Here is a 16,716-nt window from a genome sequence, read left to right as displayed (position 1 = left end):
CCCTGCTGGTTATTTAAAATACCAGTGGCAGAGCCCTCAGAATCACAGCAACTCAATCCACCACAGCATGACAGACAGACGAGTGGTGGACATTTGGTTTTATGTCAATATTGTCACTTTAAATTTCTATGTTAATCTTGACATAATCCTGATATAATCAAGACACAATCAAGATGTTCTCTCCTGATATTATCAATCCTGATACAATCAAGTTATTCTCTCCCAAGATGCTGGCTCCAGGAACAGCTGAGTGTCTTGATAGGTCAGCATATTAGACCACAATTCAGCCTATTAGGCCACAAGGTCAGTGGTTCCAAACCACCAGCTGTTCCTCAGAAACCCTATACAGGGTCGCTATAAGTTGGCACTGATTTAATGGCATGGAACAACCATAACAATCCAGTTATTTGTTGGGAATTACAAACACTGTTGCTAGAAGGGCCATGTGCTTTCTACTGAGAAAGTCCTTTTCTACCCTCTTTTCACGTGAATGATTATCTGAAGATTATTCTATACTTTATCTTTTCATTTAAATATTTTCTTTCTGTCTTTGACATTTATTGGAATTTAGTCTAAGATAAAGATATAAATTTCATTTCTTTCTAAATATGCATTCAACTGTACTTTCATCATTTATTAAATTATCTATCCTTTCCACATTGATTTGAAATGCCTTTAAATACTTGATTCTGTTTTCAAACTTTCAGTTCCCATTGATGTTCTGGTTATTTTGGGCGCTAGCACACCACTGTTTCAATTATTATATTTTTGATACATGCTAATATCTGGTAGGTTGAATTTCTCTTCGTTAATCTTCTTTTTCAAAATGTGTTTTTAGAGATTTTTAAATAGTTTCAATCTTATTTAACTGTAGTGGAACCAGACAAGAAATAGACTGAAAAAGTAGGCAGGGAGCAAACTATGCAACACCTGATTGATTTTTAAAAATTCATTTTTAATCCTATTTTTATTTTTAAAAAGATTGATTAAATGGAACTGTGAAGAACATAGAGGAGAGGGATGCGTAGAAAATAATTAGCAGTATGTGGCAATCCAGGCCAAAGATTGTTATTTGTAGTAGAGTGTTACCATGTTGTATATTATACACCCGCTCCACACCTATCACCATGGATAGTTTCCAAAGACCAGGTCACTCTACAAAAATTGGCATGCAGGATGATCACATCACCTCAAACCTCTCCCCCCACCCCCTATTGTGAATGTCCCACTGAGCTCCTGCTGAGGTCACCTATCACTGCCACCGTCCCCTCCCCCATATCACCTCAGGAAAGTTCAACCTCCACCACTGCTTGCAGGAGTAGGCCACCCAGTCTTTCAGATTCAGGGTGACCCAAACACTGCCACTCTTCCTACTCCCTCCCTCTCCTGAACTCCCCATATTTTCAGGTTGGGTGATCACAGTTTATCCCTTCTATGATGCCAAAACACCCTTGGTGGCTTTATTGGGACCAGAGAGATCCCTGAGCAAGGCAGGAGAGGCCAGGCCCTACAGTTGGGAGGTTGGGAAGTGCGAGGGAGTGCATGCTGCCCACTGGTTCTCCCACCAGTCTCTCCCCTGCTCATCCCCTGACTTTTGGTGCAGCCCTGCCCTGCCCTGCCCTTTGCACCCCCATGTCCCTATGAAATCAACAATCCAGAGCTTCCTATAAGGTCCTGATGGCCAGGTCTGGTCTCTGCCCTTGGGTTGAAATGGTAACTGCCTGTAACTGACCTGGCTGTCACAACCTCTGAGGCAGTGAAGTCATCCTATGCAGTATGGACTTCATTTTTATGTGCACACAGGGCCTGTCAGTCATAGACCCTGTTAGGGACCTCAGCGATCATTACTGCCAGACATATGTTGTTAATGTGTAAAATAGTTGATAATATATTTCCTATTGTCATAAATGGTAATATCAGATGAGATCATAGATAAATGAGGCGTAGGTATATCTGCATACATTGAAAAACTCGTCAGATGTTACAATTTTTTCTTTAGCTACCATGCATATATATTTTTAACTCTACAACACTCATGTATGTTTACCCATATGTTTACCATTTCTGTTGTTCTTTCTTCATTCCTGATGTTCCATATTTCCTTCTGTTTGAAGAACTTACTTTAGAAATTCTTTTAAAATAGATCTGATGGAAACAAATTCTCTTACAGCAAACCTTGCTGTTCAATGCTTTATCCCACAGTGCTATACTAGATTCTTTAAATTCTAATGCTGTTTAATCTCAGCATTGTTAATTTGGGATTATCTTTTCCCACAAAACTCAGGGTTTCCTAGTTCTTCATATACTGAATAGTTTTGGTTTGTGTATTTTGAGTTAAATATGGCCTTATTTAAATCTCATGGAGAATATTGATAGTTTTGGTTTAGTAATCATTTGACCTGACTACTAGTTCAAGTCACAAGTTCCAACCCCTCTTTTGGGGGCTGTGGTTCTAATGTCATTTTAGTTTCAAATATTTTTCAGTGCTATTCAGATGTATTCTGTATATGCTTTATCAGAGTCTCTCTGAAAGTTTTCAAGTCTTTGATATGCATATCTACAACTGCAGCTCAGAAGTGAGCCCAGGAGTTTATCAACAATTTATGTAGTCACCTTTTAGGGTTCCTCTCTCTCTCCATTCTTCTCAGTATGTACCAGTTTCCTAGCATCCTTCTTTTCATTCCTCTGTATAGAACACTGGGGTTTTAGTTAGCATGGTCTGCTAGAATGTTGAGCCAGCATGTGAAAGGTCTCGTAAAAGCAATACAAAATTCAATTGGATCAGTAAAAGGAAGGAAGATATGTTTTGGATTCAGACTGCCATCAGGTTATACACTGGAATCACTATTTCCTGTTTCATCATGGGCAGATAATATTAACTTCAGAACCTCTTTTAAAATTGTTAATTATATTATATGACATTCAAGATTGTTGTATGGAATTTATAATTAAAGTAATATAGGTAAAACATGCACCACATGCCTGATGTAGTAAACTATAGATATTATGGTAGTAGTTAAAAATAATAACTAAAACTATGTATTAAGGAGAATCTTTTCAGATGACAGTTGCAAATAATGTTTGCTAATGCTTAGATTGTGTGCTGAAATGCTGTAACATTTTCAGTAAAATGGGGAGTATTGTGGCATAGTGGATTAAGCATTCTGTTGCTAGCCAAAAGCTTGGCAGTTCAAACCCTCCAACCACTCCACAAGAGAAGATGATTCAGTCTGCCTCTGTAAATATTTGCAACCTTGAAAACCCTGTGGGACACTAATACTTTGTCATATGAAGTTGTTATGCATCGGAATTGACTTGTAAGCAGTGGGTTGGGTCAGTAAAGCATGTAAAACATTTTGGTTTCTCTGAGAGTTTTTCTACTGTTGTTTTTTAGATAAGAAATCCTGTTCTGTTATGTACTAGTACTCGAGTTTCATCCGCAGTGGAGATGATCAAGACTCTCTCAGAGGAAGTTGCAGCTTTATCTAACAAAGCTAAAACATATGCAAGTTACCAGGAACATTTTGATGATTCCCAATCTCATATGCAGTCTTTTAATATGGAGGAAACTACACAGGCTGTACTTTCAGAGGTCTCTGAAATTGAATGTGACTTGACTTTGAGAAAATTATTGTGGGATGCACAAGAAGAATGGAAAACACTCTTCTGGGAATGGAGAAACAGTACTCTTCAAACTATTGATATAGAATCCGTACAAAGAAATGTTTCAAAATGGATGCACCTCATCTTAGTACTCGAAAAAGGTAAAAGTTTCTTTCTCAAGTTTTCCCACCTAAGATTATACACACAGTTTTGCTCTGGGCTTGCAAAATCATCGTTCTTGGCCTTGTTTCTTCATCTTTTCCTGTGGGCTGAAGAGAAAGTACAGGAATGTAGGTAGGAATTTATTTGCTGAGGCAAGTAATTTTACAAATTATTTTTTTTAAGTATTAACAATTTCTGTATCCTCTAAAAGTGGTTGGACACAGAGAGGGGCTGTGTGTGATGACCGGCGGGGGGGGGGGGCAGGCTTATAGGGTATACCCTTTGGTTGATTGATGATGCATAGAGGGGATTGTAACCATGGCAGTGAAACTATATACTATAGAATGAATGTAAAACTAATGTTCTCCCATGTAAACTATCACATAATTCACAATAAAACATTTTTAAAAAAGGTTGGTTAGCTTAGGGCAGAATCCCAGACACGTCACCATACTTCGAGCTCTTAGGGTATGAGTCCAGATGCAGAATCTGTACCAAATTACTAACTGTGTGAGCCTAAAATCATCATCTTTTCGGCAATGGGGGAAATAGCAAAAAAGTCATTTCAGGTGGTTTTCCTTATACTAACAATCAAACTCGAAATCATTTGCCGATTCCGATATGCTGGTCCTGAGCATCCTGGTACATCAAATCACTTCCAGAAGGAAAGTTTTGTTTCACCTGGCCAAGAGATTGTCTCACTTTTTTGACTCCTGCCTTCTGCCTCAGCTATGCCACAAGCTATTCTTTCTTCTCTAGAAATGTCAATAAAACCTTTTATTTTAAATTACACGAGAAATGTAACAATATCACAGAAAGTTCAAAAAAAGAGGAAACTTGGATAAATCACCACTGTGTTAATGTAATAATCACTTTGTGCACTTGCACACAATATTTTCTCATATATATGTTTCAGAAAGCCATCTATAGAGTAACAAGTAAATCATGCTTTCTTTTATCCATAGTTTTCTAAATAAAATCTTACTGTTTCCTAAAGTCTGGTCTGGCAAAAGTTCAAAGCTATTAATTTGTCTTTCTATTTAAACAAAAGCTTTAAAAGCATTTTGCTATTCAACATGGATTTATAAAGAAGCCCCATCTATACAAATAGGTTTGTCTGCCCTTCCCTTTTATAAGTTGAGTGAAAAAGTTATGAATTGAACCTAGTTGCATAGGTTTTGAGTCCTATCCCTCAGTAGTTTGTCAATGACAGATGATAGACCAATACTGGTTTTGAAAAAATAGCACCAACTATTCCGCCCACAGCCCTCACTACTCATCTGGGTTCAATCGTTTATTGCAGTGGCCACACAGAACTCAGACAGCAAACTCACGGTTATGGGGTTCATTATGAAAGTTGACAGGTTACAGTTCAGGGTCAGAAATGTACAGAGCACAGTTCTTCCCATCAGGATAGCCTCTACTCCGTTGTGCTTACAGACAAGCCTCTCTCTGGACCTTGGTCCCTTGGCTTGGCCTGGACTCTGCAATGTTACAAAGCATACCACACCACACCACAGGAACCTCAGCCTGAAGGCACTCAGCTTTTGCTCTTTGGGTCCACAAATCTAGTTCCCCAATTCAGTGTCTGGAGGGACTCTACTCTGCAAACAAGCCTCCTGCCCAAAGTCACTCTACTTGGAGACCCACTGTTCTGTCTCATGCTCTGGCTCTTGGTTCTGCTGCTGCTTTTCTTCTACTCCTGTGGTGCCATAGCTTTCTGTCCCTGGGTTGAGGGAGTTCTAGGCACAGGGATCTCAGGGCTTTGTCGACGAGGTCCTATGTCGGGGTCCCACCTCGACAAGGAAGTGTGGGTGTCATGAAGAAGGGAGATCTGGCGGTGAAAGCGATAGAGAAAGAGAGAGATGAAGTATATACAAAAAAGACAGACACACAGATATGATGCAAGCTGGCAAGTAGACAGATCTGCAAACAAATTGCCTAGCATTGCCTGCAGAACTCACTTTACCTCAGCCTTTTATTCTCTTTTTTAGGGAGGGATTTGTTACAAAGGAAGGATGTAATTCACTCAGGGAGGATGTCACAAAGGGAGGATGTGATTAAGACAGGATACAGAACTGAAATGTGATTAATCATTCAAAACAGAACATAATGATTCACAGGAACAACTTTTAAGATATTTTCATAGTTTTTCTTAACAATCTAACATTTTTTATTTTTACAGAAAAAAGGTTCAATCAAGCTGTTATATATTAACTTTTAGGCTTAAATGATTTAGAGTAGCGACGTGAGGTTTCTTAAGGATACATAACATAAAGCAAGGTTTCTGAAAGGAGCCAAGCTGTCTCTGTACACTTTGCAAACTTTTGTTTGTGAGCAAGATCTCAGGCACCGGGCTTCATTTATCTATACCTAAAATGCTACATTGTTCTTAATATTCCTATATACTTTTAGGAGGAAGGAGAGCATCTGGGTTAAACTGATTATATTTAGAGGTGGTTTAATGGGGCTGCCACTGATCAACCCAGGGTCTGCATATGCTGTCCCCAGCAGGGCTTCACTCTTGGCCCTTCTTTGATGGCAGTGAGATTTCCCCATCCCACTTCTGAGATAGTTCATACTATACTCACATAAAGTTTCAAGTTTTTCCAATTACAATAAACTCTGTGAACCATCACTCACATCTGAATCATAGAACTCTTTCAAAATCTTCCCTCACCTTCTTTGATCCTGATCTATTAGAGGGAAAGAAGTTCTGGTAGCATAGTGGTTACGAGTTGGGCTGCTAACATCAAAGTCAGCTAGTTCAAAACTACCTGCGGTTCCATGGGAGAAAGATGAGGCTTTCTGCTTCTTTAAAGATTGTGATGGTAGATTTTTTTCTTAAGTTTTATTCCTTATGTAGCAAAATTTAAATGTCCAAAACCTATGAAAGTCTTCTGAATATGTATGTGTGTGTGTGTGTGTGTACCTGTGTTCTTCATATTTATGTTATCACTGAAATCGGGAAAAAACTCTGATAGCTGGTCATCTCTTTTACATGGTGACATGACCTTCATTGTCTTGGCTCCTAATCATCAGTCCTGATAACTCTTTCCCTTTTATTTAATCCATACTTGATTCATACAGAAGTGTAGTATTAACTACAAAAATTTTAACAGTTTCAATTAAACTGTTAACATTTTATATAAATATTACAGGTGGGTGCCAAATTAATCTGTTGCTAATTATGTCTTAAGAATTTTTAGTTCAGTAGAAACCAGTGTATGTGGTTCTTATTTAGCCTTAAATTAGTGCAAGAAATAACTAAAAAACTTTTCAGTGATTTAAAACTGCATGTGCACCAAGTGAAGATAATTTGATGAAGAATTAGTTGAAAGTAGTGCTTGGTTCAATTGTTTCATTTGTTGTTGTTGTTGTTGTTAAGTGCCAGTTGAGTCGATTCCGACCCTTAGCAACCCTGTATTGGGTTTCCAAAGGAGCAGTTGGTGAGCTTGAAGCACCAACCTTGCAGTTCAAACGACTTTGCAGTCTGACTCATTAGCCAATAGCGCCATACCAGAACTCCAATTGTTTCATAGTGAAGCCATAAAACAGATTTTGAGCTGAAACAAACCTGCTCCTGCTCAAAGATGGCAGCAGTTGTTTTGCATAGATGTGGTTCTCCACTATTAAACAATTGAACGGACCACTACTTGCAACTAATTCTTCATTAAATTACCATACCTGTATTTTAATGCAGACTGACAGCTGATCAACCATTACATTAAATAGCATATTTTAAACAACATATTTTAACGATTTTTCTTTTCTCAATTTGTTTTTTGTTTTAAAAAAATAGGATATGTCATAAGCATACTAACTTCTTTTTATTTACAGGTTTGCCTAAAAATGATATGGTAGCACAGTTTAAGCAATCAGTGGCAGATTTTAAACAAGAACTGCCAATCATCATAGCTCTGGGAAACCCCTATCTAAAGCCAAGGCATTGGGAGGCTCTCCATGAGATTATTGGAAAGTCAATTTCCCTTGATAAAAACTGTTCAGTTGAGAATCTTCTAGCACTCAAGGTAAGTAAAAGTAACTTAAAAATACTAGAGGGGCTGGTTTTAAATAGGAAAGTAATAAGATTTAGGGGGAAAAAAGCATATAGAGTATCTGGGAATGTAGAATTATATTAGTAGATAGTTGATAAGAAATTGTTTAATTAGAGATACTGGGTTAGCTATTGTTGTTGTTGATAGGTGACATCGAATCGGTACCGACTCATAGTGACCTTATGCACAGGATAACGAAACACTGCCCAATCCTGGGCCAACCTCACTACTGTTGCCACACTTGAGTCCATTGATGCTGCTATTTGGCCAGTCCATCTTATGCACAGGATAACGAAACACTGCCCAATCCTGGGCCAACCTCACTACTGTTGCCACACTTGAGTCCATTGATGCTGCTATTTGGCCAATCCATCTTGTTGGGGGTCTTCCTCTTTTTCTCTGACCCTCCACCTTACCAAACATGATATCCTTCTCCTGTCAATGGTCCCTCCTAACAATATATCCAAAGTATGAAAGACAAAGTTTGGCCTTCTTGGCCTCTACGGAGCACTCTAGCTGCACTTCTTTCAAAATGGATCTATTGGTTCTTTTGGCAGCCCATGGCACTTTCAATATTCTTCTCCATCACCACAACTCAAAAGCATCAGTTCTTCTACGATCATCCTTATTCATTGTCCAGCTGTCACATGCATATGAGGTTATTGAAAATACCATAACTTGGGTCAGGCACACCTTAGTCCTCAAGCTGACATCTTTGTTCTTCAAAACTTTAAAAAGGTCTTGTGCAGCAGATTTGCCTAATGCAGTACATCGTCTGATTTCTTGACTGCTGCTTCCATGAGTGTTGATAGTTATCCAAGAAGAATGAAGTCCTTGGCAACTTCAATCTTTTCTCTGTTGATAAGAATGCTGTTTATTGGTCCAGTGGTAAGGATTTTTGTTTTCTTTATATTGAGAAGTAATCCATACAGAAGGCTGTGCTCTTTGATCTTCATCAGTAAATGTTTTAAGTCCTATTCACTTTCAGCAAGCAAGGTTGTATCATCTGCATATCGCAGGTTGTTAATGAGTCTTCCTCCAATCCTGATGCCACGTTTTTCTTCATATAACCCAGCTTCTTAGACTATTTGCTCAGCATACAGGTTGAATAAGTATGGTGAAAGAATATAAACTTATCACACACCTTTCTTAATTTTAAACCATTCAGTGTTCCCATGTTCTACTCAAACAACTGCCTCTTGGTCCAGGTACAGATTCCTCATGAGCACAATTAAGTGTTCTGGAATATTCCTGCTTCGCAATGTTGTCCATAGCTTGTCATGATCCACACAATTGAAAGCCTTTGCGTAGTCAATAAAACACAGGTAAACATCTTTCTGATATTCTCTGCTTTCAGCGGAGATCCATCGAACATCAGCAATGATATCCCTTGTTCCACGGCCTCTTCTGAATCCACCTTGAACCTCTGGAAGTTCTCTGTCAATGTATGCTTGCAGCCATTTCTGTATTACCTTTAGTAAAACTTTACTCGCATGGGATATCTAAGAGATTGTCTGATGATTTCTGCATTCTGTTGGGCCACCTCTCTTTGGAATGGGCATAAATACGGATCTCTTCCAATCAGTCGGCCAGACAGTTGTCTTTCAGATTTCTTGGCAGAAATGAGTGAGTGCCTCCTGTGCTACCACCTCATTTTCTTGAAAGATTTCAATTTTTATTCCATCAATTCCTGGTGCCTTGTTCTTTGCCAATTCCTTCGATGCACCTTGGACTTCCTCCTTCAGTATCATTGGCTCTTGATCATATGCTACCTCTTGTAACAGTTGACCATGAACCATTTCATTTTGGTACAGTGACTCTCTGTATTCCGTCCATCTTCTTTTGATGCTTTCTACATCATTCAATAATTTGCCCAGAGAATCTTTCAATAACGAAAGTCGAGGCTTGAATTTTTTCTTCCGTTCCCACAGCTTGAGAAATGCTGAGTGTGTTCTTCCTTTTAGGTTTTCTGAATCCAGATCTTTGCACATTTTATTGTGGTATTTGGCTTTATCTTCTTGAGCTGATCTTTGAAATTTTCTGTTCAGCTCTTGCACCTCCTCATTTCTTCTATTTGCTTTAGCATCTCTACGCTGGAGAGCAAGTTTCAGTGTCTCTTCTGACATCCATTTTGACCTTTTCCTTCTTCCTTGTCTTCTTAATGACTATTATGCCATTATTATCTTTGTGATTGTTGTTGTTGTTATTGTTAAGTACCGTGGAGTCAGGTCTGACTCATAGTGACCCTGCATAGTGACCCTGGGTTTCCAAGGCTGTAAATCTTTAGGAGAGCAGAATGTCTCATCTTTCTCCCACGGAACCACTGGTAGTTTTGAACTGCCGACCTTGTGGTTAGCAGCCTATTCATAACCACTACCTACCAGAGCTCTTTGTGATTGTTGTTGTTGTTGTTAAGTGCCTTTGAGTCAATAGGAAACAGTAATAAAGGTTTTCATGTGTGACAAATGAAATTAATGTATTACTATTTTACAGTACTGTTTCTTATAGAGAATACATTTTATAGGAATAGATTACACACAAATACTATATTCCATTTCATATTAAATTAGAATATATTAAGAGCATGTTAGGAGGGCCCTGCCAATAATTTGATATTTAAATTGTATAATTAGCACCTATTTTATTTGTTATGTAACTTCTGTTATAAAAATAGGTTTTTTTTTCCTGGATTTCTATAGCTAAAGAATTTCTACTTTCATGCCTTGCTTATAATAAGCTTTGGTTATGTTTCTAGATTCAAAAGTGACAGTGTTCAATGCAATAAAAAATAGCTTTTCAAGCATATAATTTTCTACTTACTTAATGATTTATTGTAATCAAGAACATGGGGAGATGTTTTGTCTCTCGGGTCTAAAAATCATTTAAAAACATATTTTAAATTTACTTTAATAATTTGATTATTTTTCATCTGTAGCCATCAACTTCTTTCCTGAACTCCAGACTCCTATATCCAATTTCATATTCAACATCCCCATTTAAATGTCTAAGAAATGTCTCAAAACTTTGTACTCTTCATTTGCCATTTTGACTCAATTTCTGCCATCCTTCTATCTTCTCAGTCTCCATTGAAAGCAGCAGCTTCATTTCCAATTGTGCTTAGGCTAAAATCATGAAATAATCTTTTAATTTACTCTTGTTCTCATACTCCTTATCCTATCTAAATCTCTCATCCTTTTCTGGATTATTACCATAAACTCCCAACTGGTATCTGTGACGAGATATGAAGTCAACAAGTTATCTAGATAAATTCAGAAAAAATGTGCACCAATGCCAAAAGATAGGTTTATTCATACCACCAACCTGAAAATCTAGCACAATTTTGATAATTTATTCATTTTCCAAGTCTTGGGTAATTGAAATCATTACAGGTCATGTCAGATAAAGGGTGGGAATTTGGCAAACTAAATGTGTGTTGTTGTGAAGTGCCATCAACTCTTAGTGAAACTATCCAGAGTTTCCAAGCACTGGCTTGTGGGTTTGAACTGCCGACCCTGTGGTTGGCAGTCTAGTACTTACCCTACAGTGCCACAGTAGGACTCTGGACTAAATATATAGTAAGCAACAAAAAATAGAGTAGATAGAACTCGTGGTCTGTAGTATCTCAAAAGGGTCTAGTGAGCTAGCCTTACATTTCTAGAACTAATGTTGTTGTTGTGGTTAAGTGCCGTTGAGTCGATTCTGACTCATAGCGACCCTGTATAGGATCATGATAAAAAGGAAACCCCACACAGTGTTTGGATGGTTAAACTAGCATAGTCTGATATCTGAAGAAAAATTAACAAGATCTTCAGCCCTCTTGAAATTGTGTAGCTAGGAGTCTTTCTTGATGTTAATTATAGTAGAATAAGGGTGGTGTGGTAGCATAGTTGTTACGAATCGGGCTGCGAACCTTAAGGTCAGCGGTTTGAAACTACCAGCTGCTCCGCGGGAGAAAGATGAGGCTTTCTACTCCCGTAAAGATTTACACCCTCTGAAACCCTGTACAGGGTCGCTATGGGTTGGAACCGACTCGACGGCACATAACAACAACAACAAGGGTAAACACTAGTAAACTCCATGAGTTTCAAGATGCTTTTGATCATCCTGTAGAAATTCTGACAACTTAAACAGTATAACACAGGTACCTAAATAAGTAGACAGGATTTGGACCTGAAACTTTGACTTCATGTACTAAAGGCATATATTTCTTGCAACTTACCCCAGAGACTGGTCTGCTACAAGATGGTCCAGGACAAAGCAAATACTATCAAGTAAATGGATTATGATGTCACATACCTATGTGACACCTGTTCTCTCTAAGTTACTGGGCAGGTTTAGATTCAATAATAATTATAAAAGATCAATACTATTATGCATAGGATGAACAGTATCTCTTTATGGTTGATCATTTTCACTTAGAATTACATCTGCTTTACAATAGAAGCAGATAAGTAATTGTAGACATTCTGATTCCTTTGAAAGTTCACCAGTATCCCTAAATCAATGGTAAAGGCCAACATTTTATCTCTCAGGTCCAAACAATGCCCATAAAGACTTGACAGAGCTGGAAATTATTTGGTTAGACTTTTGCCTTACAATTTATCAGTACTGAGTTTTCTCTTTAATTATCTCAGACTGTCAGCATTAAACACAGAGTTTGTCCTTCAGTATAGAATGTTGATTGTTCTATAGTTTCTTATCTGCATTTGACTGAATAATATATGTCAAAAGGTTGGCCTCATTCCCAATGTTGTTGCTCAAGGTTATAAGACCACCACCCATATTTTAGTTTGTCATACTCTGGTGACTTGCATGTTGCTATGATGCTGGAAGCTATCCCTCCTGTGTCTCAAATATCTGTAGGGTCATGCACCATAGACAGATTTTAATGGAGCTCCCAGACTAAGACAGATTACAAACAAGGCCTGATGATCTGCTTCCAAAAGTTAGCCAGTAAAAGTCTTATGGATAATAACAGAATATTGCCCAATATAGTGCTAGAAGATGTAAGCATCTATTAATAGTTGGAAATTATAATATGCAAAGTATGAATTAAAAAAATTGTAAGTCATCCAAAATTAAATTGAGCCGAAATGGACTAGTATTGGCCATTTTGAATCTCACAACCGTATGTCTATTATGCCAGGAATGACAAATTGAGGAGGAATGATGTTACATTCATCATCAAAAAGAGCATTTCAACACATATCCTGAAGTATAATGCCTACCTGTGATAGGTTAAGATCTAGACATCTACAAGAAAGAACAGTTAATATGACTACTATTCATATCTATGCACCAACCAAAATGCCAGATGAAGAAATTAAAGGTTTTTATGAATGACTGCAGTTTAACTTGATCAAACATGCAGTGAAGATGCATTGATAATTACTGGTAATTAGAATGTGAAAGTTGGAAATGAAGAAGGGTTGGTAGTTGGAAAATATGGCCTTGGTGATACATGTGATGGTGGATATTACATGGTAGAATTCTGGAGACCAATTATTTATTCACCAGAAATACATTTTTTCAACACTAGAAGTTAATGGCTATGCACACAGGCTTTGCTGGGTGGTTTACAAAGGAATCACATCTATACAGTCAATATTTATCAGTTAAGGTAAAACCAGGAGTAAACTGTGGAACAGAAGAACAATTGCTTATAAGCAAGTTCAAGTTAAAGCTGAAGAAAATTAAGGAAAGTCTAAGACAGCCAAAGTATGACCTGGAATTCATGCATCCCAGCTAAATTTAGAAACCACCTTAAAAACACATTTGAGATACTGAATACTAATGACAAAAGACTAAAAGAGTTGAGGGATAATATCAAGGACATCATGCTCATACATGAAGAAAGTAAAAAGTCATTTTTAAAAGAGGAACTATAAGACCAAAATGGATGTCACAACAGACTCTGAAACTTGCTCTTGAGTACAGAGTAGCTAAAGCAAATAGAAGAAATAATTATCTAAAAGAGTTGAACAGACGATTTCAAAGGACAGCTCAAGACGACAATGTAGAGTATTATAATGAAATGTGCAAAGACCTAGAGTTAGATAATCAAAAGAACATGCGAATCATTTCTCAAGCTGAAAGAACTGAAAAGAAAATTCAAGCCTCAAGTTGAAATATTGGAAGACTCCATATGTATATAGAATCCTGGTCTGGTACTGCAGGATAAGCACTGGACTGCTAACCAAAAAGCCAGTGCATCAAACCCACCAACCACTCCTTGGAAACCCTATACAGGACCCCTATGAGTCAGAACTGACTTTATGACACTTAACAACAACAACATAGGCATATGGTGTTGACAAAGAATGCGGAAAATACCATGGCCTGTCAGGGAACAAAAAAATCAGTTGTTGAAGAAGTAAAACCAGAATGCTCCTTAGAATTGAAGATGGTGAGATTTTGTCTCTCTTACTTTGGACATGTTGTCAGAGGGACCAGTACCTAGAGCAGTACATCATGCTTGGTAAAGTGGAGGGTCAGAGAAAAAGGGGAAGACCCCTAATTAGATGGATTGATGCAGTGGCAGCACAATGGGCTCAAATATAACAACAATTGTGAGGGTGGTGCAGGACTGGGCAGTGTTACATTCTGTTGTGCATAGGTTCACTATGAGTCAGAACTGACTCAATGGCATCTAACAACAATAGGCAAAAATATTCAGTGTTACAGAAAGCATCAAAAGAAAATGGAAGGAATGCACAGAGTCAATGTACCAAAAAGAACTGATCAGTGTTCAACTATTTCAGAAGGTAATATATGATCAAGAACCACTGGTACTGAAGAAAGAAATACAAGCTGCCATGAAGGCATTGGTGAAAAAACAAGACACCAGGAATTTATGGAATACCAATTGAGATACTCCAACAAACAGAGGCAATGCTGAAAGTACTTATTGATGTTAACAAATGTGGCCAATCAACTGGAAGATTCATATTTTTTGCTCATTCCACAGGAACAGTGATCAAACTGAATGGAAAAGGTGTCAAACAAGATCCTTAATATTACATGCTAGCAAAATTGCTACAGATAATTTAAAACTGGGTGTAGCTGTACATTGACAGGGAAATGCTGGTAGACTTTAAAGTAAGATTTCAAAAAGGACATAAAACTAGAGATACCATTTGTGATGATAGATGGATCTTGGCTGAGTGCAGAGAATAACGTAAAGATGTTTACTGTGTTTTATCAGCTATGCAGAGGCATTTGTGTAGGTCACAACAAATTATGGATAACATTGAGAAGAATTGGAATTCCAGAACACTTAGTTGGACTCATATGGATGGGTTAAGAGGCAGTCATATGAACAGAAAAAGGGAATACTGCATGGTTTAAAATGCTACAGGAACATATTTTCCACCTTACTTTTCCAATCTATAAACTGAACAAATGATCTGAGAAGCTGGGCTACAAGAAAAAGAAAATGGTGAGACAATTGTAGGGAATATTTATTAACAACCTGAAATATACAGGTGACACAACCTTGTTTGCCAAAAGTGTAGATGACTTGAAGAACTGCTAAAAGTAAAATACTACAGCCTTCAATGTGGAATATGCCACGATATACAATAAAAATATATAATTGGACTAATAGATGGTATCATAAGATGAAGAAATTGAAATTGTCAAGGATTTCCTTCTATATGGTTCAGCAATCAAGGCCCATAGAATCAGCTGTCAAGATCTCAAACAACAAATTACATTGGGCAAGTCTGCTGCAAAAAAACCTCTCTAAGGTCTTATAAAGCAAAGATGTCACTTTGATAACTGAGGTAAATGTGACTCAAGCCATGGTATTTTTAATCACCTTATATGGATACAAAAGGTGGTGAAAAAGGGAAATGAAAGAAAAATGAACATAATTAAATTGTGGTGTTGGCAAATAATATTAAATATACCATTGAATGCCAGAAGAACAAACACATTTATCTTGGAAGAAATACAGACAGAATGCCTTTTAGAAAAGACTTCATCTCACTTACTTTGGACATGACATTAGACAAGATCAATTTCTTGGAAAAGAAATCATGTTTGGAAAGCAGAAGATCAGCAAACAAGTGGGAGCCCCTCAGTGAGATGGAATGACACAGTGGCTGCCACAGCGGGCTTAAACATGACAATGATTGTAAGCATGTCACAGCACCGGACAAGATCTTCTCTGTATAAGGCACCTAACACAACACAGCTGTAAGAACTTACCTAATGCCACCATCCTTATATTCATCTTTTGAATACCCATAAGAGAGATGATGAAAACTAGTCGTCTCTGTTCATTATCCCAACTAAACTACATTACCAAACACAAGAGTTAAACATCATTCTTTAACCCCATGGAGATAACATGGAATAGTAGTATATTCTTCTTCCTTAGCTAGGGATTTAAAAAAAAAAAAAAAAGCCCGGTTGGTTAATTCTAATATGTGGAGATGAGAAGCTTCCTGAATGTTTCCATGAGTAAATCTGAAAATCTATTATCAGGATCCTATCCATTGGCAATTGGCAGTCAATGATCCATTGATGTATTTTAAGAGACACTTAACTCTCATAGAGATGTGGCACATAACGGGAAATTATGGAAAGCTGGGTTCATTGCAGTTACAATTTGTAACAATTTGATTGCAGTTACAAGTTGATTATTTTCCAAGTATATTATAGGAAGTAAAAGCATGTCACAAAGAAAGTTGTTGTCATTAATGTATAGAAAAGAAAAAACTTTATGCAAGGTGTTGTTAACTAGTCCCTATACTAATTAAATTCAGGAGAAATAAATTTGGTTTTATTTAGAGATCCTGAATTTAGAGATCATCTGAAGAACAGATTTGATGAATTAGACACTAAAGACCAAAGACCGGAAGAGTTGTGGGATGACATCAAGAATATC

At 37.5% G+C, this 16,716-nt stretch overlaps 1 protein-coding gene across 1 annotated transcript in view; it reads left to right on the top strand.

The window, feature by feature from the left end:
- DNAH14 (dynein, axonemal, heavy chain 14) overlaps window positions 1-16,716 on the top strand; it is a 641,625-nt gene that overhangs the window by 97,683 nt on the left and 527,226 nt on the right. The window contains 2 exon segments of the mRNA XM_006871162.1: window positions 3,395-3,764; window positions 7,606-7,796. Of these exon segments, the coding sequence (XP_006871224.1) occupies window positions 3,395-3,764; window positions 7,606-7,796 (561 nt within the window).

This window comes from Chrysochloris asiatica, unplaced genomic scaffold (genome assembly GCF_000296735.1).
Source record: "Chrysochloris asiatica unplaced genomic scaffold, ChrAsi1.0 scaffold00161, whole genome shotgun sequence".
Taxonomy (NCBI): domain Eukaryota; kingdom Metazoa; phylum Chordata; class Mammalia; order Afrosoricida; family Chrysochloridae; genus Chrysochloris; species Chrysochloris asiatica.
Note: the sequence above shows the minus strand (reverse complement) of the source record. Positions and strands in the feature narration are given on the sequence as shown.